This window comes from Neovison vison, chromosome 2 (assembly GCF_020171115.1).
Source record: "Neovison vison isolate M4711 chromosome 2, ASM_NN_V1, whole genome shotgun sequence".
In the NCBI taxonomy this organism is placed as follows: domain Eukaryota; kingdom Metazoa; phylum Chordata; class Mammalia; order Carnivora; family Mustelidae; genus Neogale; species Neogale vison.
The window spans coordinates 85,944,491-85,958,411 of record NC_058092.1 but is presented as its reverse complement, the minus strand read 5'-3'; the positions used below and the strand labels follow the sequence as shown (position 1 = coordinate 85,958,411).

The window sequence follows — 13,921 nt, the reverse complement described above, 5'->3', positions numbered from 1 at the left end:
TTAAGCATTCTGCTCTTGATTTTGGCTCCGGTCATGATTTGAAGGTTGTGAGATTGAACCCTGCATTGGGCTCTGTGCTAGACATGGAGCCTCCTTAAGATTCTCTCTCTTTCTCTCCCTCTGTCCCCCCATTTTCCCTCTCTCTCTTAAAAAAAAAAAAAAAAAGGAAAGCGGTATTCTTGGCTTTGGGGACAGAGCCCCCAGAACTTACATTTTAAACAAGAACCCAGGTGGGGATGCCTAGGTGGCTCAGTCAGTTAAGCGTCTGCTTTCAGCTTGGGTCATGATCCCAGGGTCCTGGGATCGAGTTCTGCATTGGGCTCCCTGCTTAGCGGAGAGTCTACTTCTCCCTCTGCCTACCGCTCCCCCTGCTTGTACTCTTTCTGACTCTCTCTCTGTGTCAAATAAATAAAATCTTTAAAAATAAATAAATAAATAAATAAACAAGAACCCAGGTGATTCCAACATGAGTGATCTCTTGACCATGTTTTAGGAGACACTGAAATTAGGGTTGCAGTGATTCTTTTTTTTTTTTTCCCCCTAAGATTTTATTTATACATCTGACACAGAGAGAGAGACACAGCAAGAGAGAGAATACAAGCAGTGGGAAAGGGAGAAGCAGGCTTCCCACTGAGCAGGGAGTCTGATGCGGGGCTCGATCCCAGGACACTGGGATCTTGACCTGAGCTGAAGGCAGACTCTTAATTAACTGAGCTGCCTAGGCACCCCAGGGTTGCAGTGATTCTTGGCTACAAATTACAGTCATCCGGGAGCTTGAAAAAAATGTTTAAGCTCACTCTATACCAACTGAATTACAACTGGGTTGGGGGGTGGTACAGAGCTTGGGCATCTCTGTTAATTCAGTGTTGAGAGGCATCAGAATCAAAGAATTAAGCTCTTGGATTCCATTGCAGTACCACCATTATTAAATGTCATCACTATTTTGACTTATTTTGGTGTTCATGTTTTCAGAAAAATCATTCTTTCTTTATATTTATGATGCTTGCACACTGAGCATGTCTGGGACTTGTCTTTCATGAGTTATCATTTTTGTATTGGCATCTAAAATTTCCACAGAAGACTTTCATTCAGCCTTTGATTTGCTCTCTTGCAGATGGTACTTTAGCTGCTATGCTACTCCCTTTTCCTAGCCTTCCCTCCAGCACACAGAGGAGATAGAGAGAAAAACAAAACAAAACAAAACACATAGCAGACTCTGTTCCTTGGAAATCAGGAGTTTCTCTGAATATACCTTCCCTGTCACCCATTCCCCACCCAGCAAGAGCTCAGCTTTTGAATCTCACAGGATTCTGACTTCCTATAGGTTCCCAGCCATCATACCTACTTGGCAAGTCTTGTTTTTCCTTTTCATTAAAGAGATGTATTACCCTCTGGATTATATGTACATATATACATATATACACATTTATATATATACATATATATGTCTATATATCTATATATATTTCCATATATATATATATATATACAATTATATATATATATAATTGTGGTAAATTATACATAACATAAATTTACCATGCTAATGTGTACAGTTCAGTGGCATTAGGTACATTCACATGTTTACAGCTGTCACCACCATTCATCTCCAGAACTTTGTCCCAGACTGAAACTGTCCACATCTATCACCACATTTTGTTTATCTGCTTGGCTCTAATGAGTTGGGTTGTCTCCTTTCTTTGGTTCTTGTGAAGACTGCTGTTGTGAACATTGGTGTGCAAATATCTTTTCCCTAGGTGTCTGTTTACCAAATCATTTGACCCATGATTTCATCAAGCTAAGAAGAATAGTTCTTGAAATATAAACCTTATAATATTTTCTGGGTAGGAACAAGTAGGGCGTATTTCATTCTTCTCTCTCAGTGTATCCTCTCTCCTTTGCTACTTTCTGTTTTCACTGTAAATTTTGCGTGTCCTGTTGATAAATGGTCTAAGTCACTAATACCCCACATAACTCAGTTCTCAGTGCTTGTCTTCCCTGACCTGTTAGCCACACTGGAGTCAGTTGATTGACACCACTTCCTTGGAAAGTGTCCTTCACTACAACTAGTAGAATACCTTGCTGTTAACAGCTTTCCTCCCATCTACTGCTTGTTCCCTCTGAGGCTCCTCTGCCCAGGCTGCCTTATTTCCTAATCTCTAAGCCTCTGAGTACCCCAGGGCTCAGTTCTGGCCCTCTTCTTGATCTTTAAGCCATGATCTTTCACCATGTATATGCTGAAGACATCCAAGTTTATATCTCCAGACCTGGCCTCTCCTTTGAGTGCCAAATTCATATATCCTGGTTGGATATCTAATTAGGCATCTTGAATTTTCTGTTCCTTTCCTTGCCACCCCTCCTCCTCAGACTTGCTCCTTCTGAAGTTTTCCCTTTTTGGTAAATGGCCATTCTTCCCAAAGGCCTCCTCCTGTAGCTTCTCACCTCACTCAGTTTCAGGGCCATTTGAACCTGTGCGGTGGCCTCCATGGACCTGCACTGGTGCTCCTCAGTGTAATCAGGGACCCATGCGGGGTTGTGACTGCTGTATCCTGTGAGGAGACTGTGAGGAGGTCACTGTCGAAAGGGGAAATAGGGCTTGGATACTTTCACAGCAGTCTGACAGGTGATTTGGGTCTGTTGAATCTAATAAGAAGTTAGGGCTTGTGTTTTCTTTATCTTTTAAAATTTTTCTTTAAATTTGTTTGTCTTTAGTAATTTAACTGACTGAACCACTTAGGTACTGTTTAGTAATTTAATATGTTTTTTTAAAATAGCTTGCAATGGAATAGAAATTTAAAAACAAACAAACAAACAAACAAACAAACAAAAAAAAACCAACCGTAGGGCATTTACCAAAGACAGATTGAGAAGCACTGCTCTTGACAAGCACTGCTCTTGACAAGCACTGCTCCATCTGTGACCTCATCTCCTACCTCCCACCCCTACCCCCTCCACTGCTGCCATCCTGCCCACCTTGCTACTCCTCCAACAGTCCAGCCCTGCTTCCCCTCTGTATCTCTTGGAGGATCCGCCTGGCTTTCTTCCTCACTGCCTTCATTGAGGAAGCCTCAGTGAGTCTTTCCCTGCCCAGCCTGTCAAACAAAAAATGCTGCCTGCACCTGGCCCCTGCCTACCTTCTCTCCCGTTTCTACATGGTATATTTTTCCTTTGCACTTTTCATTATCTAACATGTTACATACTTTACTTATGTATCTTAATTGTCTCTCTACATTAAAATGTTAGCTCCAAGAAGGCAAGGAATGTTGCTTCTTTTGGTTTAGCTCCAGAGTTGAGAAGAGTATCTGGTACATAGTAGGTGCTCAATAAATATTTGTTAAGGAATTGAAATCTGAAGTGAGATTTACTGTATATATGGAAAATGTGCAGGGTACAGGAAATACCCTGGCAAAACTGAAAGCTTGAGGCAAATATAAAAATGGGAAAAATTGGAGTTAGCGTTTTCAAGTCATTTTGGGATGCGCCTTTCTTCTATTACAAGGAGGGGAATTTGCTTACTCTTTCACCATTGCTGTTGCTAGAGCCTTTGAGCAAGTGAAGGTTGACTGTTCTTTGCCTTATTTCTAGGCCCTTCCCCGATTTAACCAGGAAGGAGAAGTATATAAAGCACAGATAATGAATGTGAGCTGGTCAGCTGATCACAGAATTATTGATGGTGCTACAATGTCACGCTTCTCTAATTTGTGGAAATCCTACTTAGAAAACCCAGCTTATATGCTACTAGATCTGAAATGAAGATTCATCGGATGTCTTTGAACTTTTTGAGCTTCCAAAGAATATGTAGAACTAGCTGTGCAGCTTCATTACAATGTGTATTAGAAATGATCTGTATTATATGATTAAGGTTCCAAGGCACAATATTTCTCACTGTTCTGTTAGACTTTTTACCGAAAATGAATGATGGTGTAAGAGTTCTTCTGCGGCTGTCACATTTTATAGGTCATGATGTCACTTCTTAATATGGTGCTGAGGTCTTTGTGTCCATGGGTTGAAACTAGCAAGAACAACAAAATTAATGTTAGTAAAAGACAGACTGCCATATCCAGTGTTTACCCCATCTTTCTTTCTTTTTTCTTTTTTTTATTTTAGACTGACCTTAGTGAAACTTCTCAGTTACACTTAGTTAGGAAAAGGAATTTATGTACAGAAGTATCTTCCATTTCCCCACAATAGAAATGAGAGATAACACTAACTGTTGGATAAGTGCAATTACTTAACCTTTTAAGATATCCATGATTATGTTGCTCCATAGAGATTATCTGTAAATTTCTTGTTTATATAAATTAATATCTTTTAAAGGGGAAAATTATAAGCTAATCTTGAAAATTGCCCAATTATAGGGATGCTTGGCTGGCTCAGTTAGAAGAGCATGGGACTCTTGATTCCAGGAGTCATGAGTTCAAGCCCCACATTGGGCATTGAAAATAAAAAATAGCCCAATTATAGTTTTATAACCAGTGAGGCTGTCAAAAGCATTTGTTTAAAATGAATATACTTTTCGAATTTTGGTAACATTTTTGTGTTTTGTTAGGAAAAAACTTCACCTTGGCAAACTTGCCTCATGTAAGGAAAGTGCTTTAAATGTAGCAGCTGCTGATATTGTCTTAATTTAGAAGTCCATTGCCTTTTAACTATTTTTTATCCTCCTTGCCTTTAGCTAAAACATAGGATAGGATAATGTATTCCATTCTCAGTATCCTGAGAAGGAATGTGAATATGAGGAGAGAGAAGAGTCTAATGGGTAATTATGGACATTAAAACGATAAATATTATATAGAAATGAAGATATCAGAATGATCATTTTGTAAGAGGCCCACTTTAATCAGAAGTAGCATCAAGGTGAATATAATCCAACATTTTGATTTGCATTCAGAAATCCAGGTTGCTTCTAATATTGTCTATATGTTCAAGTGAAATTTTGTAACAAAAAAGTTGTTGTAAATCTCAATTTTTTTCAAAATGAGAATCATGTAAATTAGAAAATAATCAAATGAATGTTATTTTTAAAATTTAGATAGTACATTAAGGAGTTACAAAGAAAATGAAGTCATCCATAATCATATTACTATTAACATTTAGATCAAGGTATCTGTATACATAGCTATTCTTTTTATAAAAATGAGATCATGCTATATCTACTATTTTATAATTTGATTTTTTAATTTAACATTATGGGTAACTTTACATGTCAATAAACAATTCTACATTATTGTACTTTAAGTGGCTGTATAATATTCTGTTATGTGTATTTGTTATACATTTGATACTAAACTTCTGTACAGCAGGCATGATGCTAAGCACTGGGCACAGAATATCCTCCCTAATGGTCCCTGCCTTCATTGGATTTACAGTCTAGTAAGGAGGAGGAGGCAGATACTGAACAATCATTAAAAGTAAAGTATCATTACATGTCTAAGTAGGAAAAAACAGGGTGCTGTGACAGCATCTAATAAAGGTTACTAATCCTGTCTTAGAGGGTTAGGAGAGTATGTACCATAATTTAACCTACCCCTACTGATGGCATTTGCAGAATTTTAAATGAAGAACCATATGTTCAGTTGTTTCTCTCTCTCTCTCTCTTTTTTATGAAGGAGATAGAAGTTTACTGAATATACCATAAGGGAGTGACAGGCAGGACCTCAGAGAAGAGGCTGTTTGCCTGTCAGTTGTCTTCTAAGGAAGATTCCCCAGAGCCCCTGTGGACACTGTCCCTTACATCCCACTGACTAAAATTTACTTATATGGCCAACCTAGTTGCAAAAAAGTGTGGGAAATAAGAGGGCATGTGCTTAGCTAAATATTTTGTTACTTTGGGTAAAGGAGAGAAAGGTTGTTAGGAGATAATTGTCATCTCTGCTAATAGAAGATATTTTATACATTTTAAGTTAGTGAAGACTGTAATACCTAAAGCAATTTCTTCATGTCACACATCCACTACAGTGCAAACTGAACCTCAGTCCAGGTAGATCCACTTGCTACTCTGTCACATTATGTCTTAGCACAACTCTGACCAACTTCTCTTACTTAAGCTAATAAGCAATAGAGAGTAGTAATGGGTCATCACTACCAAGTGAAGTGCCTGATGAAGCCCAGATATTACTTTATCCTGTTTCAGGTCTTCTCTAAGCTTTCTTAGCAATTGAGAAGGCTGAGTTTCATTTCTATTGTTTTCTTTTCTACTCTTGTCCCCTGGGACATATCATAAGTACCACTATTGAAAGGGTCAACAATTTGAGGAGATAAAAATGCAGGGACTACCTCTTGCATTCCATTGTTCAAATTTCTCTCTTCTTCAGCCTGAACCTGTATTTTTAAAGTGTAACAGTCGGGACATTTTCCACTGCAAGTGACAAAAGCCTATTTCTTCCTGGGTTATATTACAAAGGGTATTTCATTCATATTAATTGAAATGCTCAGGGTATCAGCTTCAGGTATGGCTGGATCCAAGGACTTAATAAATTCAAGACAGTCTCTTGTTTTTCTGTCTCTATCTCTGACTCTTTACTCTATATCTCTTGGATCTCAAGACAAGCTGTCCCAATGTGTTGACAAAGATGCTTACGAGTACCCAGACTTACATTCCTCAGAACTCACATTCTATTTCCAGTTAAAATCCCAAGGAAAGTTTCAATTGTTCTGGCTTGGTTCATGCCCATCAATGTGGGCAGGAGAATACAATACCCTGATTGGCCAGGCTGGGATAGTAATGGTCATCCTTGGACCCTGGGAGTCAGTCAGTCCCATTCAACCACATGGAGTAAGAAAGGGCATCTGGAAGAATATCTGAGTAGAGTAAAAGCCGAAAAAGTCAACTACATAAAGTGACTTGTTGCCTTCCCACACCTCATATTAAGTAATAAATGTTTTCTAAGACAGTTCTTGAAGAACCTGGGTAGGGAGGAAGCAGAAGAGGTGGAATAGGGAGTGGGAGGTAAATACAGACGATAATATTAAACTGTGTCCCTGTTAGTTGTGATTCCAAGAATTTACAGTATCACTGACAAAAGGTATTTGTATTTTCTTCCTAGTTTTCAGTGTTGATGAGCAGTAATTTCATTCTCAAACCTCAAATGATGCAATGTTGATAACCCAACCGATGTCAAAATACAAATTACTAGCTTCAATATTTTCACCTAATCTTTCTTAAAATTCTTGCATGCTAATCTTTTTTTGCATGCTAATCTATTCACTAGCTTTGATGTTTTACACATATACTGGTGTATTAATTATGGCAGAAGGAAAAAGTCTAAGTTAGATTTTTCAAAGCCCATTTCTATGAAAAAACAGAAGATGAACAGAACCTTATGGCTTACCATAGGGATATTTATCAAGAGAAAAAGAAGATACACGTTTCAATTTACCTGACACATTCTACAAGAAATCATGGCTTCCAGGTTAGTCTCAAACAGATTCCTTCTAAATTCTGCAGCAAGTGCCTGAGCCAGTCTTCACAGTACCTGCGCCAATCTTTTCTGCTCATTTAAGCACCTGCACAGATGTCTCCCCAGCCGTGTTGTGTTAAGGAGAAACTTCCTAATGTCTTTAGAGAAGACAAGGTGATTCAACCCAATGATCTTTCATTTCTCCCCTTTTTACCTCAAAACCTCTACCTTCTCACACTTTCCTTTTGTTTTCTTTTTGAGGAAGATGTGATTCTCTACCAAAAATCAAGCTTGCTACTCTCTATTATTAATCCCATTTCTTCCTCCTGACCCTTCCTTTATGTTTAATCCATTTTGATCTTTTGGCCCCATTTTGATCTTTTAGTCTCTGCCTCACATGTAGAACTATACCAGACGCAGTCCTCTGGCACACTGGTTAAGGTTCATTTCTAGGACTTACTGGAGACTTATCCCAGAACTCTTGGCAAATTTACTTTTTTTTTTTCTTACTGATGAATGTGTCAGGATCATGTTGTATATCCACAAACCTGTTCCCTTTTCTTTTGGGCACACAGTTAAATATTTTCCAGCCTCGCCTGCAGTTAGGTAGGGCCATATAATTTATTTCTAGCCATTGCAATATGGGTAGAAGTGATGTAAACCAATTCCAAACGTAGCCCATAGAACCTCCCAAGAGATCCTCCACACTCCTCCTCTTTCCTTTCCATAGCAAGCCTCAAGCCTTTATATTGAAGATGGCAGCCACACAAGATGGAAGGAGCCAGCATCTCCAAATGATTTGGTGGCATAAAGCCTCCCCACCACCACCCCCAGCACTGACTGGATTGGATGTGATACAGGTGAAATAACTTCTATTGTTAGAAGATACTGATCCTTTGAGATTAATCTGCTCTTCTAGGTAGTAATAACCCTAACTCTAAGCTTATGCGATGCTTATCACATGTGACTAAATTTAAACCCATTTAAATTTAATCATTGTGGCTATTGAGCAACTGAAATGTGGCTAGTATAACTAGGAAGCTGAATTTTATTGAATTTTAATTAATTAAAATTTAAATGTAGAGAGTCACATGTGGCTAGTGGCTACCATATTGGACATTGCAGATACAGAGTATTTCCATTACCATAGAAAATTCTAGTGAATAGTGCTGCCCTAATAAATATAGCTATTCTTTTTAAATAATCTCTTGCCCCTAGAAACTCTCTACTTCAGTAAAACTAATTTCCCTCTACCTAAAAGAAAGCTCTAAACCTTCCTTTCTCACATTGTTACCTTTACTTGCCGCCACCGCAGGAATGAACTATCCAACCCTTCCTGCCTTTGCCTACCTTCTTGACTGGGTGGTCTCGAACTCCTTGCAGTCTGGCTTCCTTCCCTAATGCTCCCTTGTAATCAGTATGCTTGGCAAAAGTTTGGCCACGTCTCTCTCCCAGGTGTGGCCTAAATTCTCTCTGGATCCACCTCTCTCCTGAGCTCTAGGCACTCATTTTCACTCGTTAGCATCTCAAAGTTACCACGTGTTTCAGTGCTATCTCATCAGAGAAACCAGGTCAACTCTGAGAATTATTTTTGCCAAACCCTGAGATGGCTCATGTTATTGTTATCCCCACAAAACAACCACAGCACTTTCATGTTCCAGAAGGCAATCACCATTTAGGCAAACACTGAAGGTAGTGTAAACCCCTGACCTTTGCAAGCTCAGAATGAAATGGAAAGGAATTCATGATGAGGCAGTTCCAGTCCTGAGCAGGAGGGCTTTGACCACGAGCTAGTTCATGTGCTAGTCAGACCCTTGTGAGAGAACTAACTCTAGGCCAGCTTGCTAAAACTGCGCAGGAGAATTTGGAGACAGTCCAGACGAGAGCCACAAAAGCAAAGCATGACAAGAGTAATTGAAATTGTGTTACAGAGGCCGTCTATATTAGGCTCCTACTGAGTATCATGTGGAATGTTACAACACAAAGCACTGGGAACAGCTGTTCTGGGCCTTGACAAGAGACAGGAGAGAAGAAATGAGAGCAAGTGTGAAATGAAGAATTCACCCTGGATATGGGGCAAAGTCGGGACGGTCAAAGAAGGATTCATGCTTATCCCAGGCTGAAGAGGAGCCCAAGTCCCCTCCAATCGGCAGCCCCAGTGCCTCCGCTCACCCACATTTCCAGAGGAGCCTTCTGGTCGTGTTAAGCTTGTGGTAAGGTATGGAACTTGAAGTTTGCCACAGAGAGCTCCTTAATAAGTTCCAAATATGGGTTAAATAGTTCTAAAAATGTGGTAAAAAGGATAGCTAAAAATATTGAGGTTTATAGAGTCTGTACAGAAGTTGCAAGAATGCAGTGATCTGGAAAAAAACTAGTAAATTCATTTCCTGGAGAAATGAAGCCAGGGTTCAAACTGCGGTAACAAAGGCAACTAAGCTGATGGCAGGTGTAATTAAGTTAATGGAAACTGCAGGGATGAATATAAATGATTTAAAAGTGAAGCTTGATTTTCTAGTTTCACTAAAAGGATCATCTAGATAGTTGGACAAGTGTCTTCAACGGGCTTGGCATCAGGAGCTCTGGGGTGAATTTCTGGAACTGCTTGCCTGGCGCTGGGTGAGTCAGGTTATCCCACAGGTTTTCCATTTCCTCCTTAGGAAATGGCTGGCAGGCAATGTTCTGCTTAAAGTGGAACCCTCCTGCACTGTCGCCGGGCATGCAGCCTGTTGCAGTCACTCTGGAAAAGAGCATAGTGGTTCCTCCAAAAGCTAAAAAAGGAACAACCCTAGGATCCAGCAATTGCACTTCTACGTATTTACCCAAAGGACACAAAAATGCACATTCAGTGGGGTACAAACATCGTGATGTTTATAGCAGCATGAACAACTATAGCGAAACAATGGAGGGAGTCCCAATGTCCATTCACAGATGAATGGAGAAAGAAGATGTGGGAGATCGATACACAATGGCATTGACCCAGCTTCACGAAGAATGAAATCTTACCATCTGCAAGGATGCAGATGGATCTAGAACGGTTTAAGCTAAGCAAAATCTGTAAAGAAAGACAAATACCCACTGACTTCACTCCTTTGGGATTTCAAAAGGAACATAGATAAACATAGTGGGGGGAGGAAGATAGACAAATGAGGAAACAGACTCAGCCTTAGAGCACAAACTGAGGGTTGCTAGAGAGCAGGTGTGTAAGGGGAAAGGGTTAAATGGGTGATGGCATTAATAGGGAGGGCACTGGTGGTGATGAGCTCTGGGTGTTCTATGGCAGGTGAGGAATCACAAAATCCTATCCCTGAAGCAAAGGAATGAACACTGCAGGGAAACGAACTAGAATTTAAGTCAATGAAGAAAAGAAGGGGGTGCCTGGGTGGCTCAGAGGGTTAAGCCTCTGCTTTCAGCGCAGGTCATGATCTCAGGGTCCTGGGATCGAGCCCCGCATAGGGCTCTCTGCTCAGTGAGAGTCTGCTTCCTCCTCTCTCTCTCTCTCTGCCTGCCTCTCTGCCTACTTGTGATCTCTGTCTGTCAAATAAATAAATAAAATCTTAAAAAAAAAAAGAAAAGAAAAAGACCATGTTCTGCCTCATGAAGACTGAGGTAAAAATGGAGTGACTTGGGCGCCTGGGTGGCTCAGTGGGTTGAGCCGCTGCCTTCGGCTCAGGTCATGATCTCAGGGTCCTGGGATCGAGTCCCACATCGGGCTCTCTGCTCAGCGGGGAGCCTGCTTCCCTCTCTCTCTCTGCCTGCCTCTCCGTCTACTTGTGATTTCTCTCTGTCAAATAAATAAATAAAATCTTTTAAAAAAAAAATGGAGTGACTTTCACTCTCTTATGCTGTAGATGATAGGTTTCAAACACTGTGGCAGGATACGCTAGTGTCTTACTGCATAAGGAGTCCTTGGAAAGCTGCAGTGAAAGATTCAGATCTCATAGCACTGTTCATGTTCCATTGATATGTTGCTTACAGTTTGCCCGGGTAGGAAGGTAAGTGCAGAGAAATCCGACAGAAGAGGACAGGAGGTGTTAACCACTCAGGAGGTGTTAACCACTCAGGAGGTGTTAACCACTCAGGAGGTCATTCAGGAGGTAGCCTTCTTCCTTTCTCACGAAAGCCTTGGGCCAGTGTAATTTTGGAAGGGGCGGGGAATCCTGGAGCGTTGCAGCAGACAGGGGTGTTCCAGTTCTGGGGAGAGCTGACAGGGGTCCCAGAGGAGAGCGGAGTGCATTCTGCAGGAGGGGGTGGGCAGGGCTGGCTCCCATGGTGGCCACGTGTCTTCCGTGTGACAGTTGTGACAGGTCAGGGCTGTGAGCATGTTCCTGGCTGAGGACAGGGGAGGCCCGGGTGCCGATCTGGCAGAGCCCCTTCTTCTGTGCCACAGGCCTCAGCCAACACACACGAGCTCCTCGTCTGTCCCCATCCCTCCAGTTCAGACTTCTCCGCATTGCCAGGCCAAGACGTTGGGTTGGGCTTCTTTCTTTGAGTGTGTGTGGAGTTTCAAAAGTTAGGTAGTGGAAATGACATCAGGACATGTGTTCCTCTTGTATTTCCTGCTCTCCTTTCAATCACTGAAGTGAATCAGACCTGCTAGTGGAAGGGGAAGTTTGTGTGTTTTTCTTTCCTGTTTTAATTAAACAATGGGAAAACAGACTTCTGAAATAGTCAAAGAATCCTTTGTGCGGGCTCATGTTTTTCTTTTCCATGAACACTTTCTCATATTAGAAATTATTTTTTAGGGGTGCCTGGGTGGTTCAGTCAGTCAAGCCTCTGCCTTTGGCTCAGGTCATGATCCCAGGGTCCTGAGATCGAGCCCCACATTGGGCTCCCTGCTCAGCGGGAAGCCTGCTTCTCCCTCTCCCACTCCCTCTGCTTGTGTTCCCTTTCTTGGTGTGTGTCTCTCTGTCAAATAATACATAAATTTTTTAAAATTAGGTTTTGAGGTAAAGCACAGCCTCAGAGCTGTAACAGGGTGCAGTGCGCTTTGTGAGGGGGAGAAGTGGAGGAGTGTAAATTGTTTAGGAGCCTGGGGAGTGGCTCACTGCAATCCCAGTGTTAGCCTTCCCTGGTGAGGCGGGGAAGGCGGTGTGTGTGTGTGTGTGTGTGTGTGTGTGTGTGTGTGTCTGCTCAGCTGCTCACCTGGTGGCCCATCCTGGACTCTGAAACCTGAGCCGGTGAGTCACTTGCGACTTGGACTGGGGAACTGATGAAGAACAGAGAATGAACCCTGGAGGGCTCCTGCACCCTTTGCACTTGGACAGCTGGGAAGAGGTTGTGTCTTCATCCTTATCTGAACCAGAGCCATGTTGTCTGGCTATGGAGAACCAGACCTTTACATGACCATGTCATCATTATTCTTGTTATTTTAAGAAGGCAATCTAGACACTGACTTCGAGATGCAAATATCCAAAGGAAAAACACAAGGTCAACTACATATATGAGGACTGAACTTGTGGGGCCTCTCATCAGGATGGGCAATGTGGGGTTGCCTGTATGAGAAAGAACACGGAGTTCTACTTGGATAGATGTGTGCTCTGCCCACGTAGTGTTCTATTCTATCCTTTCCCTTACTTCTCTGAAGGGAAAATAGCGTGGTGACTGGAGCTTGGTGTCTGATTTGAAGGAACGGGAGATAAGAGATTTTTTTTTTTTTAAAGATTTTATTTATTTATTTGACAGACAGAGATCACAAGTAGGCAGAGAGGCAGGCAGAGAGAGACGAGGAAGCAGGCTCCCCGCTGAGCAGAGAGCCCGATGCGGGACTCGATCCCAGGACCCCGGGATCATGACCCGAGCTGAAGGCAGAGGCTTTAACCCACTGAGCCACCCAGGCGCCCCAGGAGATAAGAGATTTGAAAGAGCAATGTTTGTGCTGATGTGGTGCTCCATGCCCAGGGAGTGAGGGTTTGAAGCTTGGACTCAGAAGCATTGGTGTTCAGGGAGGATGTGGTTCGAGTTTCCTGCAGACAGAATTGCTCAGCGGGTCTGCCTAAACAGGCCCATGCCTGCCTTTTGGAGGGCAGCTTGAAGGTGGCTCGAAACCCTAGGGCACCGGAGGAAGGATCTAGAAGGGACACTGGGATGGATCAGTGTGGACAAACCCAGGGAATTCCAGAGCTAACGATGAACACGTTTCTGAGACTGGAGTTGGCTTCTCTGTGAGCAGCATTGAGCTGGGCTGGAAAGCAGTCTCTGGATCTTAGGAGTCACCCTGTCAGCAGGTGTGAGCCTGGCAGGGCAGTCAGATCAGATCGCTGGGAGACTGTAAGGCCTTGGTGGTGGCCTTCGCTCTTGATGCACAGGCCAGCTTGCTCAAGGGCCAGCCCTCCTGCTAGAGATGTGATAGGAAACTTGCTTCCTGTTTGGTTCTCCAGCCCTCATCTCAGCAGGGGGCTTGGTGGGAAGCAGCCCACCGTCGGCATTAGGGCTTCTTGCCCATTGTGTCCCTTGCTTCCTCGGACAAGGCACCGCAGGTGTCCTCTGCCTGGTGCCTGTGAATTCAGCCAGGAGAAGCACTT

General features: G+C 42.3%; 1 protein-coding gene across 1 annotated transcript in view; it reads left to right on the top strand.

Annotated features, from left to right (window-relative positions):
• DBT (dihydrolipoamide branched chain transacylase E2) overlaps positions 1-5,238 on the top strand; it is a 54,089-nt gene extending 48,851 nt beyond the window's left edge. Inside the window, exon 11 of the mRNA XM_044238762.1 lies at positions 3,586-5,238. Coding sequence (XP_044094697.1) covers positions 3,586-3,753 — 168 coding nt within the window. The 3' untranslated portion in view covers positions 3,754-5,238. The remainder of the gene's footprint in view (positions 1-3,585) is intronic.
• Positions 5,239-13,921: the final 8,683 nt, after the last annotated feature.